General features: G+C 40.0%; 1 protein-coding gene across 4 annotated transcripts in view; it reads right to left on the bottom strand.

Annotated features, from left to right (window-relative positions):
* The window catches only part of STIL (STIL centriolar assembly protein), a 64,871-nt gene that overhangs the window by 46,875 nt on the left and 883 nt on the right, over positions 1-17,113 (bottom strand). For 3 of the 4 annotated variants that reach the window (XM_081223887.1, XM_081223888.1, XM_081223889.1), the window contains exons 3-5: positions 6,989-7,491; positions 4,834-4,920; positions 1,369-1,476 (exon numbers count right to left, since the gene is read on the bottom strand). In XM_081223887.1, the coding sequence (XP_081080013.1) occupies positions 1,369-1,476; positions 4,834-4,877 (152 nt within the window). In that variant the 5' untranslated portion in view covers positions 4,878-4,920; positions 6,989-7,491. The remainder of the gene's footprint in view (positions 1-1,368; positions 1,477-4,833; positions 4,921-6,988; positions 7,492-17,113) is intronic. The other variant, XM_081223890.1, reaches the window with a different exon arrangement.

Below are 17,113 nucleotides of genomic sequence, written 5' to 3'. Positions count from 1 at the left end.
TAGAAAAGAATAAACAAGTCTGACAAATATTTAAACTTCCACAAGATACTCTCTGTTTTTGTCAATGATACCACCCTTCTCTGAGAACTTAAATACTTTTTTTTTTTTAATTTATTTTTGGCTGTATTGGGTCTCCGTTGCTGCACGCAGGCTTTCTCTAGCTGTGGTGAGTGGGGGCTCTTCGTTGAGGAGCACGGGCTTCTCGTTGCGGTGGCTTCTCTTGTTGCGGAGCATGGGCTCTAGGCACGCAGGCTTAGTAGTTGTGGCACGAAGTCTCAGTAGTGGCTCGCAGGCTCTAGAGCGCAGGCTCAGTAGTTGTGGCACATGGGCGTAGTTGTTCTGTGGCACGTGGGATCTTCCCGGACCAGGGCTTGAACCTGTGTCCCCTGCATTGGCAGGCGGATTCTTAACCACTGCACCATGAGGGAGGCCCTTAAATACTTTTTGACTTATAATTTTCCTTTAGCTCCTCTATTCAGCTGATCATCAAATGCTATACATTTCTTCAAAACACCTTGTTTCATTCTTTCCTCTTGGTCTCAACACTGCTACACTGCTCTAAACCCTTATAAGAGCTAGCATTTATTGACTACCTTCTATGTCCAGGCACTGTGCCAACTGCTGCTTTACAGCCTGTCTCATTTAATCCTTACAAAAGTACTATGAAACAAGTGTCATATCCCCATTTTATAAATAAGGAAACGGATCCTTGGTTACTTTACTGAGGTCACATAATAAGAAAGAGTAAAATCAGGATTTGACTCTCCAGGAAGTCTGACTCCAGTTACACCACCTTAAACCACTACAGAGTAAATCTACGTTCCTTGGATTACAGAAAACCATCTCGCATTAGGCTGACTCTAGGGTCTCCCCACTATGATCCATCCTTCTTAGAACTTTGCTTTTAGCAAGTAACTCTCTTATATATAAAATCTCAGTGGATCTCTACTTTCTATTACTTGAAGACTAAGTTTCTATGTCTTTCTTTCACGATCCTGGCCATAACCAAAATATTTTATGCTCCTTCTAATATGGTCTATTCAACTCAAAATCAATCTTCTCAGTGTTCTTCAAAGACACCATGTGGAAGCATGACGAAAAACTCAGTTTTTATTATATTTTGTCTCTTTTGAATTCCTATAATACTTAGAACTTTAGATTTGCAGAATATTTTAACTGTGAAATTAAGATTACTTCTCAAAAGCACAAGGAACAGATTTAAGAAGCAGCAGAAAGAATACTTTTTATGAGGGGAGCTCCTGAATAGAAAAGTTTAAAAAAACAAGTGGGTCACTGTAATCATTGCCTTACATATTCTTTTGGCTCCTGTTTAAACTGGTTTGATTTGGAAAAAGAAACGTTTTATACCTGTGGTAATTGAGATGTAAGTAGATATAATCTCCAATTGGCATTGGGTTCCAAAGTGCACATTTTGATGGAGGGAAATAGAAAGGCACCATCCTGCTTGAAGAAAACCTTAAAAAAATTTTGTTTTAAAAATCAAAGCACAATGAAAAACAGTAGAAGTTTTACAAGAAACAGTTTAACTGTAAATGATAGGGTTTTCAGATTACTTTTGTAATTTTAGAAGACTTGAAAAATATTTTTAAAAAGGAAAAAGGAAAGAAAAATCGCTTGTAACTCTACTAATCAAGAGAATAAGCACTCAAAATTTAGGTATGACTTTCTGTCCTTTTTATCCTATCCATATATATATTTATATACACGCGAGTCTTTTTAAAAAGAACTGGAAATACCAATTCTATAAAATCTTCTTTAAGTAACTGAAAAATGAATATAAACCATGAATTTACATTTAAATTTAAAATTAATATCCATCCTTCTGAACTGATTTCTAGATGATTTCTAGATAACACTTAAAAAATTATGAAAAGCACAAAAACTTTTCAGGGTTTTCGAATTTGGTATCTTGGGCCCTATCACATAAGTTTTTTATGTTATTGTTCTGTGTTTTTTGGGGTTTTTTTTGGCAGCGCCACGTGGCATCAGGCACCAGGGATCGAACCTGTGCCCCCTGCAGTGTAAGCGTGGAGTCTCAACCACTGGATGGACAGGGAAGTCCCACACATAAATTTAATTAGTGAAGCATCAAAAGGACATCATTAATAATTCCTTCACAAAGATCCCGCAAGCAATGTAAAGCAAGGCTTCAATGTTAAATCATATAGGATATCATCACAGAGTTTTTAATCACATGTAATTAAAGCAAGAAAGCTCTGACAGTGAGCTACCTACAGAAGTGCATTTGCATGGTAGTAGATTATGAAATAGTTGAACTGAAAAAATATTTATCATATCATGCACTAAGAATATCTTGCTCTAGATCTTACTTTCATGTTACATCTGATAAAACTTCTCAACTAAAATATTAGCCCCAGGGACTCTCCTAGTGGTCCAGTGGTTAAGAATCCGCCTTCCGATGCAGGGGATGCAGGTTCGATCTCTGGGTTGGGGAACTAAGATCCCACATGCCTCGGGGCAGCTAAGCTCCCGTGCCCTCAACTAATGAGCACTCGGGCCACAACTAGAGAGAAGCCCATGCACTGCAGCGGAGGATCCCGCGTGCCGCAACTAAGACCCAGCACAGCCAAATAAATAAATAAATAAATATTGGGGGGAAAAAGTCAATTGCAGTAAAAAATATATATATATTAGCCCATTTACTGATCACCTACTATGTACCAGGCATCCTACTGGGAACTTTACATATACAATATTTCTCACTAAAACTGTTCCAGAAACACTTTATTGTCCATTTTATAGATAACAAACTGTAACTAAGTAGCAGAGCTGGAATTTGAATCTAAGTGTGGCTGATTTCAAAGCTTATACTAGTAGAAACTGAATGGGGTAGTGCTTTATCCACCACATTCTTAGCTATTTGCTTTCAAATCTTTGATTTGAGCTCATAATATCTATAAGGATTTTTAATCTCCCTTTTTTGAAATGAGGACACAGTCTGAAATTAAGAAATTTGTTCAAGGTCACAAAGGTAGTAAGTGACCAACTGTCAAGTTATCTATGTCTCTATATCTAATATATTTATTATTTACCAGTTGGTGAGAGGCAGTATGATATAAGGGTTAAAAGCAAAGCCTGGAAATCAACTGCTTAGGTCTGAAACCTGGCTTCAAAATTTGCTGGCTGTGTGACCTTGATCAAGTTATTTAATGTCTCCGTGCCTCAGTTTCCTCAGCTGTTAAACAGAATAACATCGGTATCTCCTGGTAGAGTTATATTGAATATGAGTCAATATATGTAAAATGCATTCCTGGCTTATTTTAAGTGCTCAATGTTAGCTATTTCTTTTTGCTCTAAGTAGTCCATTGTACCTTTAAAGCCCAACCTACACTACTTCAGGTTTACTTCCTTGCAGTACAGAGTAGAAATCATTTCAGGTTTAAGTATCGGCTATACCATTTACCAACTATATAACTTTGGGTTGGTTCATCTCTCTGTGCTAGTTTCCTCATTTTTTAAAAAAAGAGGGGGATAATAATAGTACCTACTCCTCATGGGTTTGTTGTGAGGATTAAATAAAAATAATGTATGCAAAATGCTTAGCACAAAACCTGGCAGAGCAAGAGTTCAATAAATGCTGTTATTAGTCTTTTTCTTAATCTAAGGTATACAGGTAGACTTCAGAGGCAAGAGAGACACAAACGCCCTGAAATTGGGTGCAAAATGTTGCATGTATGTACAAAAGTATTTTTCCTTATAGGGAATGAGATTAATGGCTATCAGATATTCAAAGGGGTCTGTAACCAAAAATAATTCAAAACTGCTGCCCTAAAGCCCATAGATTACTGAAAACCAGAGTTCAATAAATGAATTAAAAAACTAGAGTTGAATATACCAGGAATAATCAGTTTAAATCACACGAGTATATTATCTTCCCTAGAATGTAAGGAATGGATTTGACCCAATAACAAAATTAAAGAGAAGAACAGAGGTTGACAAATTTTCAAAGAATAAGAGGTAGCAACAGGACAGAACAGAAGGGCCAAAATTAAGCAAAAGGAATATGACAGTCTCTTTGGGTCATGTTTCCCATTGTCTTCATCAAGAACATCTGGCACAAAGAAAAATAATACAGAAAATAAAGGTAACTCATGGATGCAATTCAGTTTAGAAGAAAAAAATTCACACGTCAGCATTAATTGTTCTTCTCTGGGGGAAAAAAGAATAATAAATGATCCAAAGAGCCAAATAACACAAGCCAATTTGCCTGGTCCTCACAGTAGTGACAGATTGAGAAAATCAGGAGACAGCTGACAGCAAGCTCCTCCTTCCTATACCACTTGAGTGGGCAAAGGCTTAGGGACATGGAGGAAACTTGATACATCCAATGTGAAATTTTTCCCATCAAGGAATTAGGGTTTAGAAGAAGGAACTCAACCACTTTCCCATTTGTCTAGGATGTAAATAAATATGTATGTGATCATTAGCCTCAAAAGTTCAGGTACTATTTCATCAATAAAAAGACCCTCTGTGAAACTAAAATAAGGGAAGGAGGAAATGAGACTAATATTTACTGAGTGCCTACTATGTCCCAGATCCTTTAGTTCAGTAATCTTATTTAACGCCTCACAATTATCTTCTGTTAGAGATTACTGTCCCCAATTTACAGATGAGGAAACTGAGGCTTAGAGGAGTTAAATAACTTGATCACGGTCACCCACCTAATAAGTGGTAGAGCTGGGATACAGACCCAGATTTTCCTGGTTCTAAAGATTATTTTTTCCCCTCTATTCCAACCCAAGTTATATGAGCAGCTGTGAAAGAAAACATTTTGTAAAAATATTTCTATACCTGGTATTCATCTGGGTCCCTGTGAGAGGATACGTAGGCTCCATGATAGTTGGTGAATGATTTACTCAATTTCACATGCTCAGGATCCTAAAGAAGTAAAAAGAATATTACTAATGAGTGACAAAAATGAAAAACAAAAGGAAACATGATTTAACCACATATTAAGAAAATAATAGACAAAGTTAGGTTACTTATGTGAAGTGTCTTCATCCATAATCAATAAGATAAAGTGCTTGTGGATTCTGATCATTTTCACACTTTACAGTATTCAGTATAATTAATGTTAATATTTATTCTAGGCAGCAAAACCCACCAATATATCTATTCATTAAGGAAAGTACAGATTCTGCCCCAAGATCCTTATATGAATTTAGTGAGCTGGGTAGGGCAGTTGTATTTTGGGCATGAGATTTTGACCAAAAGCCTCATATCCAGAAAACCACAAAGAAGCAAATAGGAACAATTTGGGCCAGATGTTTATCAGGTCTATAATAAAGTCAACGAATCTTCAATCTTGTGGAGATGGGAGGCAAATGCTGCATACCCACAAACTAACTTGTATCAGTGCCAAGTCAGTGGTGTTTCTTTGGCTCCACATACCCTCTCTTGGTAATCTCATCCACTCTCAATTGTTTCCACACCTATCTGGATATACCAAACTTTAGGCTTCTCCCTCTCTTTTGAGTTTAAAGCCCATATTTCTAATTGCCCACTGGATATCTAAATCTAGATATTATCTAAGCAAAATACAAACCTCAAAGTCCTTTCTTTACAGTTCATTATTTGCTATGTCTTTTTATTAAATCTTAGAGTTAATCTTTAGGCCCTGTACATTCTACTTCAATTCTGCAAAAATGAATTGTTTAAAGCAAGATAAGGAAGGAGAGAGTTACTCATGCTGGTGCAAAAGTCATTTTAGAAGAATTTTTTAGTTAAAGTCAGGAGCTGGAAATATTTACAAGAACAAAACCCTATTGAGAGTGCCCTTGTAAGGTTGATAAAAAGTCCCTTTTAGAGGTATCTGGACTTCACACAGCTTCCAGGCAATGCATGTTTTAAACTCTAAAGTCCTTCTATGCTACTTGGTTGTCATGGATAACAATATTCAGATTGATAGTTGTAACTCTAGGAAGTAATAAAGTGCCGTTTTTCTTCATTAAACAAGAGTCTTAAAACTCCATATTTGTCTGCTCTTCCTTTATGCATTAGGGTAAAAAGATAATGTTGACCTACTCCTTATTTGAAAAAAACACACGAGACAGTTTATTCTGAAAGTAACACACAAGCAATTAAAGCTAGAGAAACATAACACCTATACCTAGCAAAACATATTCTCCTTGGATAACAGAAACCATCAAGTCATCCTTACCTCTTCCTTTCTCCCTCTTCCCCGATGTAAATTCTGTCTTTCCATTTCTGCTACCTGAGTTCCTGACTTCATCAGCTCTCACCAGATTTACTGAAATGTCCCCACAGTGCTGCTAGAAGGGTTATTTCTACTGATCAAGTTATTCTGCTTGAAGAGTTGATGGCTCTTCTTTATGTACAGAATAAAGGACCTTCAAAATCTGGCCCCACCCTATTATTCCAAACTTAACCCCTATTCACTCCTCCAACAACACAATCAAAGTGAACTACTTGCAGTTCCCGAGTATCTTTGCACACAGGCTGTCCCCTTTACTTGGAAAGCTCTGGTAAACCCCCATCATCCTTCACAATCCAATCCGAATGTCAACTCCTCTGTGAAACCATTTCCTAGGCACCATGGTGGTGTTACTACCGCCTGTGTTCACATACACAGCATTTTCACGCTTTGTTTATACATTACTTCCAGTAGACCATGAACTTCAAACGTTAACTGATTCCTTACTACGTAGCTGTCCGAGCACACAGGGCTTTAGTCAAGAAATTTTCACAGTAAAAACTTTAAACGGCACGTTATCGATTCCAAACCACGTTCACACACCTACGTACAAACGATTCCCAAGGAATTCATGGTCCCCTTAACTTGTTTCTCCTACTAGCTTCCCTTCACTTCATTAGTCCAGGCTCCTGGAGGCCTGAACCCACCACTGGGCCCTGAGTGTTGCCCACCCTCCTTCCCCCCGTCCTGCTGCCGCTCCTCAGGGAAACCGAAGCACATATCCCCACTCACCTCAACCTCCGCCGAGTCGAGGTTTGTTTGTTGGGCCGGAACAGAGGTCGGCCCCAAAGAGCGCCTCCGCCGACTCCGCCCCGCCTCTGGGACGTTGAGGTCGCGGGAACCACGGCGGCAAACAGAAGCTCGCGAAACCGAAGTCCGCGCCGCGCCTGCTGACTGGTCAGAAGCCCAACCCGTCAAGGGAGCAAGGGCGGCGCCGAAGGCGTCACGCACGGTCGCCGCGACACGCTGGCGCTCCAGCCAATCAGCGCCCCGCACAGGTCCCAGGCCGACCAATCCCAAGCTCCCGTGGAGAAAGGTGGGCGCCACCCGCGCTCCAGGATTAGGTTCCGGAGGATTTAAACACTTCAATTTCGTAAACGGTTAAGTTCCGGGGTGGGGCGGGCTTTGCGCACGCGCAGTGAAAAGCCCAGCCTGGCGCATGAGAGGATGGCAGAGGAAACCGGAAGTGCTCGTTGCCTTGGTCTTCGCTCGGCGACTAGAAGCGTACCAAATCCCTTGATTGGACAAAAAGAGAGGGGAAGTTCGATTTCTTCCAGTTTCTTTCCTAAGAATCGTCCTCTCCTCTCAATAACATAAAAAAATTTTAGTTCCTTCCTGTTTGGGCAGAAAAGAACGTGACAAATTTATAAGCCATTTATACTTATCTCCACAACGAAAAATGGTATTGTGTATGATGTATGGTATTGGTATTATATACAGTATTGGTATTATATATATAGCATATGGTATTAGTATTAGTGTGATGATTTATAGTTATCTCCACAAGTATTGTTGGTAATACTTCTCCATTATCGTATTCGATTGTCCTAACAGTCAACGTAGGTATTACTATCCCTATTCAACAAGGGATCACACAGCTAGTTAGTGCAGAGTCCAGATTCAAAATGTCAAATGTCACTTACGTTTCTCTAGACTTTTGTTAGTTTCTTGAGCAATATGGGAGTGTCTTGAAGTCTGCGCTGCACTTGTAGGCTGTCTTGTTCTGAATATGCATCCACCCTTTTGACAGAGTGAAAACACTATCCTGAAAAATGTATCAAACTAGCCAAGAAATATATGCTCCATAGAGTGTCATTCTCTGCTTTCCTGGAAAAATTCCTAGAATCTAGGGCACACATTTTAAGAGAAATGCTGTTGAGTTCCTCAGCTCTGGTGTGAGAATAGGAAGAGCCTTAGCCAGTGATGCACGTCTGACAAAGTTGGCTGACCTAGTGGGGAACTCTGGAGCAAAGATTGCCCATTGGAGGAGTCCCACATTAGGCAGAAATGACTAGAACCCTTGCTGTGCTCAGTCATTGCCTGGAGCTTCCCATAAAGAGCAAGCACAAAATTAAGGCAGATCCAGAAGACCATAACAAGAAGCTGTCAGCCAAGTGTACTCTGCGCAGCTAATTGTCAAGTTCTTTCTAGAGAGAGATACAGGTGGCACACTTTGATGGCTGCCATGCTTTACATTAAGTGCAAAGGCCCTGGGGTGAGAGTTTCCTGGCATCTTCAAGGAAGAGCAGGAGGCCAGTATGTGCTGAGCAAAGTGGGTTAGAAGAATATCAACAGCTGAAGAGGGAGGAGGTGTTGGCAGATCAAATAAGGCATTATAAGGACTTACCTGCACTCTTCAGTTAGATTGGAAGCCAATGGAAGATTTTAAGTAGGAGAATGACAAGATCTGATTTTAGGTTTTAAAAGCATTACTATGGTTGCCACATAGAGAATAAACTGTAGGGAGCAAAGACAGAAGCAAGGAGACCAGTTAGAAGGTTGCTGCAATAACGTAAGGGAGAGATCGATGGTTTGAACCGCAATGGAGGTGGTGAGAGGTTGCTGGATTCTGTGTATAGTTTGAAGGTAAACTCAACAGAATTTGATTACAGAGTGAATTTAGGATGTAAAAGAAAAAACTTCGTGTGGGCCCCTCATGATTTATGTTTTCTTTTAAGAACTACTTTAAAATATCTGAGAGAGAAATGTAAGATGATATGAATTAGACAAAAAGGAAGGGGCAAGCATAACACACAACTCTCTATTCCTTAGGTGTAGGCTGGGCATATTGACATCTTTCCAAGGTGTACAGTATGTAAAGGAGTGGGGAAAAGAGTAACTTTACAGTGGAGAAACCTGACCATCAGTATTTCAGCCAGGTGATCAAGGCCAATAGTATGTATACTTGATATGCTGTGATGAAAATGGCACTTTACCTCTGTGGTCTTTCTTCCAATAATCTATAAATCCAGACTTATCCTGAGAAAAACATCAGACAAATTCCAACAGTGGGGAATCCTATTAAGTATCTGAACTGTACTTCTCAAAACTGTAAAGGTTATCAAAACAAGGAGAGTCTGAGAAACTAGCTAAGAGGAGCCTAAAGAGAGAACTAAATGTAATGGGGTATCATGGAACAGAAAAACAAGACTGGGTTAAAAACTAAGAAAATGTAAATAAACTATGGATCTTAATAACAGTGACCAATATTGGATGGTTAATTGTAACAATGTACCATACTAAATATAAGATGTTAATAATAGGGGAAAGTGGGTGGCGGGGGGGGGTATGAGGAGACTCTACTATATTCTCAATTTTCCTGTTAGTTCTGTTCTTAAAAAAAAAAACTCTGTTTAAAAAAAAAGAAAGGAGGGGGCAAGAGGAGAGTTGAAGTATATGCTAATTTTTTGAACAACAGCAATAAAATAAGATAAATGCCTTCTTTTTTGCTTAATAATAACTCAAAAAGACTTCAATTAAACATTTTGTTACCACTGGACTTCTAAGCAGGATATACATTAAATGCTATGGATAGAGTAGATATTTTTTGAATTGAATGAAAAGTAATTACTGATTTCACTTTTGGATTGGAATGACTCAGCCTCATATTTAGGACAACGTGGAGGAGTCCAAAGGGCTTATTCCTTAGGTATTAAATTTTTTTTTTTGAAATATGGTATGATGTAACAAGCATTGGCTTTGGGCATCTGGCCCCAATTCTGCCATTTAAACTCTCTAAGATTGATTTTCCTCATTTGTATATTGTACATTATCATAAAAGAGTCAATTCATAATAAGTGTGAAAGTTAATTAAAAGGCTGCCCATATATTATTAGTCCAGGTATACTGACAACTGACAGTGTTAATAAATTAGCAACACATTGCTGTACATACATAGAGATTAAGGGAATTGATTTGTTAAATTAGAGAATAAGCTTAGTGAAATAAAATCTACAAATGTTCTACCAAGGATCTACTACACATTAAGCTTTGTGCTCGATGGCATAGGGAATTGGAAGGACATGACAAGCAAAGAACAAGGAAGGCACAATTTTATGGGGGGTAATAAGAGGTAATTATCCAAAGCAAATATGAATTATTGTTAGATTACAGGCCAGTTTAAATAGACTGAATATATACTGTGCTATTCTTTGATCCTTGCTTATATATATTTATGTCATTTCAGGACACCATGGAATTGCTATGGCTATTGGCCCCTACAGAGAAAAGCTACCAGTATTATTTTTCAAATTTCTAAGCACTTTAATTTGCTTCACAGAGAACCATTTCCAGTATGTCATACCTTTTTTTTTTTTTTTGCGGTACGCGGGCCTCTCAGTATGTCATACTTTTTAAAAAATGTATGAATTTGTCGCATAAACAATGCTACAAAGAAAAAAATGTAAAGGGAAAAATTAATCCAAAATTCTACATTCTAACATATCAATTGTTTTCATTTTTCCTTATTCCCTTTCAGTCCCTGACCACGTGACATACTCTTTATGATTAGACCTGGTAAATGTTCAGTGTTATAAACCCTGATGTGCCTGCTAATAGGCTAGTCGTGGGAATTAAAGAGCTATTGTTTTCACCAGGAACAGGGAAGTTGGAATCAGTTACCGGTTCTGCCCTTATTTACTAAATTTCTCCAAACACCCAACTTTCTGTTTCTGTATTTACACTTCTGAGCTAAGCTGGACAGCTGCTTTTTCAAAACAACTACAGCTTTGCTTTTAAGGAACATCATATTTTTAAGGGGGACTGTTAATCTGTTAATTTATGCACAATTCCTCTGAGACTCAAACCTCTTGGGAGAGGTAATAATAACAATTTATGTGTCAAGTCATTTCGACTTATTTTACTTATTTATTTATTTATTTTTTTGCGGTACGCGGGCCTCTCACTGTTGTGGCCTCTCCCGTTGCGGAGCACAGGCTCCAGAGGCGCAGGCTCAGTGGCCATGGCTCATGGGCTAGCCGCTCCGCAGCATGTGGGATCTTCCCGGACCGGGGCACGAACCCGTGTCCCCTGCATCGGCAGGCGGACTCTCAACCACTGCACCACCAGGGAAGCCCCTATTTTACTTATTTTTTAGAGCTTGGATTGTTTGGAATAAAGACTAGAATGAGCAAATAATACACATCGGTAAATTCTCTGTAAGTATTGGCCACACTGATTTTTTTTTACCATCATCCTGATTTTGCAGACAAAGACACTGTAGGCATAACCAAACTACCTAGGCTTGCAAAGTTAACAGGCAAAAACACTGTAAGACCTGCCAAAGACAATCTCCCTTCACTGGTCAGGCTGCCATTCTGCAGTATGGACTGAGCTTAGCTGACAGTCACTCCCAGGAGGGTAGGCATATTGTCTGTTGCCAGATTTGGCACATCAGCTTTTAAAAGACCATGTTTCTTTTAACCAATGCTCTCAGAATCTTTGATAAAAGCTCCTTTGATAAAGCAATACAGCAATAACCGTGCAAATCTGAATAACGTGAATCTTCATTTTAGAACCTCCATTAAGCATCAGGCTGTGTAATGGGCTAAGCATACCTCCAGGAAATAGATCACAATATAACAGATGGCTATGAAGTCCTGAATGGAAAGCATATGGCCTGCCACCCACCCACCTGTGCCACCCACATGCCCTATCTTTGCTCCATCACCCAGACTGATCCTAGAAACCAGTTCCTAGGTATACTCAAGAAAAGTATTTCTGGAATTACAAGGAAGTAGTTGCCAAAGACCATTGTAGATAGAACTTGAGTGGCAGCAACCAAATTATATATTCTGAATCTTCCAAGAACCTTGGAGTTCCCTTAAGAGAGAAAATCACGTTGTAATAGTAAGACATTGTTATGTTGTACAAAGAGTAATCAGACATAGTCTCTTCCTTCAAGGAGCTCTAAATCTAGTATGGAGATACATAATACGCCACAGTGTTAGGCCAGAAGTAAACAAGGAACGGAGTGAGTGTGGTGGTGGTGGTGGTGGTAGTGGGTGTAGAAACACAAAAGAGGGGCACCTAACCCAGTCTTGGGAATTTAGAGAGAGCTTCCCGGAGGAAGTAAAATCTGAGCTGAATCCTGAAAAATGAACAGCACATACCAGCAAACAGGTGTGGTCAAGAGTGGGAAAATGAAAGTATGGGAACATATCTAAAGGACAATTATGATAAATAGGACATAAATGGTGACAAGGCCCTACTTCTCAAGACCCTTGAGAGTTCACTAGGAACATAGCTATACTCTGGGAACAGTATGCATACACTGAATATATGCCCCAAAGACCTAACGTACTTGATAAATAAACTCATATGGGTAGGAGTGGGTTTTGAGGATAGCTCTTGTTATACATCTTTCTGAGATCAGTCTTCTCATCTGTAACAGAACTTACTTTGAAGGGATTTTGTGAGTATGGAACTTTTTATCTCATAAAGGGTCAGTGATATATAGAAAGAATGCATATTTTGAAGCTATACATGCTAAGTTTGAGTTTGACTTTGCTATCTACTGCCTCTGTGGCCTTGAACAAAGTACTTCCACTTCCTGGTTCTCTTTTTCAATCTGCAAAATGACAGTACTAACTTCACAGCATTACGAGCATTTCATAAGGCAAGGCTTGATGTTTAGCCAACAGACAACTGGTGAGATTGTGCTGGTGGTTAAAAGTGAATTATTTCCATATGAGTTGGATATAGCTTCTCCCCTGAGAACTTTGAATGCCCTCTTCCCCTCTCCTGGGACACCTAGGACCTCCTCAAGACCCCACAATTAGAGGACTGATGCCTGGCACAGCAAATCCCCAGCACAGAAATCTCTATAAATATTCTGATTGTACTGATTATTTAAAAGTTTGAATATCATCCAAAAACTAAGTAATATAAGTGAAATCCTTGGCACATAGTGGATATTCAATAGATATTAATCAAATTTATGTAATCTATGGATTCAATCTATGGATTTAGGTAGGAAATGGCCCTCTACCATTTACAGGTGACAGCCATTTACTCAATATATTCTTATTGAGACATTTTCTTATTGAGGGTCTGATTGTTTGCATCTAGGTGGAACTCATTGCTTCTCTGCCACCTCCAAGGAGTAGGAGCACTGATATAAGGCTAAGGCAAAATGAATTCTTTGGGGACAAATGAGGACCAAGGTGCTAAGAGTTAGACCTTTCACTCTAGACAAGCAGAGGGGTTAAATGTTCAAGCATCAGAGTAGCACCGTGTCGTTTACGGATCCTAGCCACCTTGGCTTGGCTCCATGGGACTGCCTGGTGTGGTAAACAGGTGTCTTGGGAAAACACTCCCATGTGTCTCCTCTCTCTACCCACAGCACCACTCAAACCGAACACTTCTGGTCACCAAATGTGCGTGCCGTTTGGGCTGGGGGTGGTGTTCCCACGCCAAGCATTCCTTGTTGTTGTAGTCCACTAAGGTTTGCTACGTAGGAACAGATAACCAGAATAGGCCCAAAGAGCCAACAAATAATAAACTGTCCTTTTGGCCTAGTCTTGTTCTTTCTGGAAATAACTTCCTGGAAAACCCTTGGTGGATGTGGGTATCTAGGTTTCACTTTTTTTTATATCTTTCTTCTTTAGTATTTTCCTCAGTTGCCTAGCATGGTTGGCAGGAGATGGGCAAGGTGGAGGATACTAAGGACTTAGCCTACTGTAGTCAAGTTCTCCAGGGAGTCAAAGAGAGAAAAGTCACTACATATTGCTCTAAGTATACAATGAAGTTTTGAACCCAGACTCCTATGTGGAATCATTAGTACTGGTGGACTCTATCATGGGAGCCAGAAAGACTATCTTTTTGTTTCTCTCCTAACGCACGTGAAAAGGGCACAAGGCTTTCACTAAAAGCCAAAGAATAGCTTCCTAGACCCTTTTCCACAGACCCCCATCCCCTTAACATCTTTCAACTCTGGCAATTATGCCATAAGAGGTACAGAAAAGTCACTTAAGAGAACATGCACAATGGAAAAGAAGCAAATTTGCTTCAATATGGCCCTTTTTTTTGTACTCCTACTACCTCTTTATAATATGACCAGTCATTCTTACTTTCATCTGACATGTCCTAGGTCCTCCTCCCTGGTAGGTGGAGGATTTGGAGCGTTCCTCTGAGCTTGGATTGGACTTCTAACACCAGGCATTCTGCTAGGCCAGGGGGCAGCAACTATAGCCTGTGGGCACCTGTTTTGGTATAGACTTACAAGCTAACAATGGTTTTTGCATTTTTAAATGGATGAAAAAAATAAAAGAAAGAATGACATTTTGAGACACGTGCAAATTATATGAAATTCAAATTTCAGTGTCCATAAAAAAAGTTTTTTGGAACATTATCACATTCATTTGTTTATGTATTGTCTGAAGCTGCTTTTTACTATAATGGCAAACTTGTGTAGCTGAACAGAGATGGTATGGACCACAAAACGTAAAATACTTATTATCTGGCTCTTTACAGAAAAAATTTGCAGATCCCTATGCTAGCTACCCAGGACAAGCCCTCAAGAGGCATAGTAGCAGCAATTGTATAACTGTCCTTCTTCTCATCAAAAAACTAAACACAGTAGGATGGTTTGAGGTCATCTACATCAAGGCTTTCATTTTACCCTTCTCTCCATTTCCTAGTTGAAAGATGAAAAACTGAAGTTCCGAGGTCCACAGGAGTTTCTTAAGGTTACAGCGATTTATTGGTAGCATAGGGACTTAAACATAGGTCTCCCTGCTCTTAGTCAGATGCCCCTGCCTATTAATCCTCCCTGAGTCCTAATTATTTGTTGTACTAAGTGGGAAGAGATCTTGGATCAGGAACTTACTTTCTTACCTGTTACCCTTTGGTAACATGAAGACTTTGGACTTAGGAACTCTACAGTTCCTTTCAACCTTGATGTGCTCTGCTTTTTAAACGAGATAATGCCAGCTCTATAGCAACAACAACAAGCTGAATTCCAGCTCCTGCTGCTTACTGGCTGGCTGTCTTCAGACAACTTTTGGCTTTGGTTTCATCTGCAAAATGAGTATAATAGTAACACCTATGTCACTAAATTGATAAGATAGTAGCTATGAAAGGTGTCATAAACAAGGAAAAAAGGGATAATTTTGAAGCTAAATGAATAATAAGTTATTAATAATAAGACTCCTCTAGCTATGATAATCAGAGATATTCTACTCCTTCTTCCATGATGGGAAGGGAAAGGTAGAAATGTGGAAAGGAAGAAAGCAGGAACTGAAGGGAGAAGGGATTAGAGGGGCAAAGAAAGAGGGTGGGGAGAAGAAAGGAAAAGAGAAGTAGATGGGGAGAAGGGGAGGAAGTTAGAAATGGGAAAAGAAGGGGAGGGGAATGGAAATAAGTAAAATAAAAAAGAGTGGAGGGCTTCCCTGGTGGCACAGTGGTTAAGAATCTGCCTGCCAATGCAGGGGACATGTGTTCGAGCCCTGGTCTGGGAAGACCCCACGTGCCACAGAGCAACTAAGCCCGTGTGCCACAGCTACTGAGCCTGCGCCGTAGAGCCCGTGAGCCACAACTGCTGAAGCCCGCACGCCTAGAGCCTGCGTTCCACAACAAGAGAAGCCACCGCAATGAGAAGCCGACGCACCACAACGATGAGTAGCCCCCGCTCACCGCAGCTAGAGAAAGCCTGCGCACAGCAACGAAGACCCAACACAAACAAAAATAAATTAAATAAATTAAAAAAAAATAGTGGAGGAGTTGGGGCAAAAGATGGGGAAGAGGCTGAAAATACTGTGTGAGGGAAGAGGAAAGGGGTAGTACAGGGAAAAGGAGAGTGGTGGTAGCCAGACAGGAGGCTGTACCACTGTCCTCTCCTGTTTGTATCCCTTCCTGGCACTCTGCCCTCAACAACTTAGTTTCTCTCTTGTAGTCTCTCTCTTCACGCCAATATTATCTCACTTAAACTTCTACTTGGATAATAAATTGAACACCCCTGCCTCTCAGTTCTAATAACAGGGTGTGCGTCTGCTTCACTCTTCCACTCCCATGGACTCACCCTGGATCTCAGCATCAGCAGAAACTCACAATCTCTGATATCTCAGTCCAAATATCCCACTCAGACCATCAGCATCTGTACTGCCTGCCTGCTCATGTGCTCAAGTACTCCAACCCAACCATTCTTTGACATCAATACTTCTAATACCTTGGCCCCTTTCCTGGCTTCCCTCCACATCCCCATTATCAGACCTCACATGCCACCATTTGCTTTTCTGTATGATTTTGATTCTGCATACATCATCATAAACATTCTCTTGCAAACACTCCCTTAGTCTTCTCTCCCTCTGTTGTACTTCCCTGGCAAACCCCCAATCCCAGATGAACTCAACAGTCTGCCTTCTCTCTGCCTGCACCTCAACAGTCAAATATCTTCAATTATTTTAAACCTATGGTCTCAAAAACCAGATGAGCTCTTAATACTTCCCAGAAGTCCTACTGATTAGTTTTCTTTAGAAAAACATATTTTCCACTCTCAAAGATGTCTACTTCATACCTTCTCTCTCCTCAAATATCCTAGTCCCTTCTCCTTCCCCTCAGGTAATATTGCCCTTTCTTTACTGAGAAAATAGAAGTTATCAGACAGGAACGCTTCCTACCTTCAAACCTTCCTGCGACTCTACCCTTCTTGTAACTCCTGTTACAAATGAACATCTTCCTCTCTAAGACCTTTTAAGTCATCTAAGGCCCTCCATGTGCCCTTTGGACCTGCCCATCTGATTTTTCTTCTCAAGGGGTTACCTTTCTTCCTTTCTGTCAAATCATTCCTAGCGGCTTAAATACAAGCTTGAGTACAGCATTGACCAATAGACCCATTTTGTGATGACAGAAAGGTTCTGT

Source organism: Mesoplodon bidens (genome assembly GCF_964165515.1).
Source record: "Mesoplodon bidens genome assembly, chromosome: 2".
NCBI lineage: Eukaryota > Metazoa > Chordata > Mammalia > Artiodactyla > Ziphiidae > Mesoplodon > Mesoplodon bidens.
The sequence above is the reverse complement of the archived record's forward strand: the minus strand, read 5'-3'. Positions and strand labels throughout refer to the sequence as shown.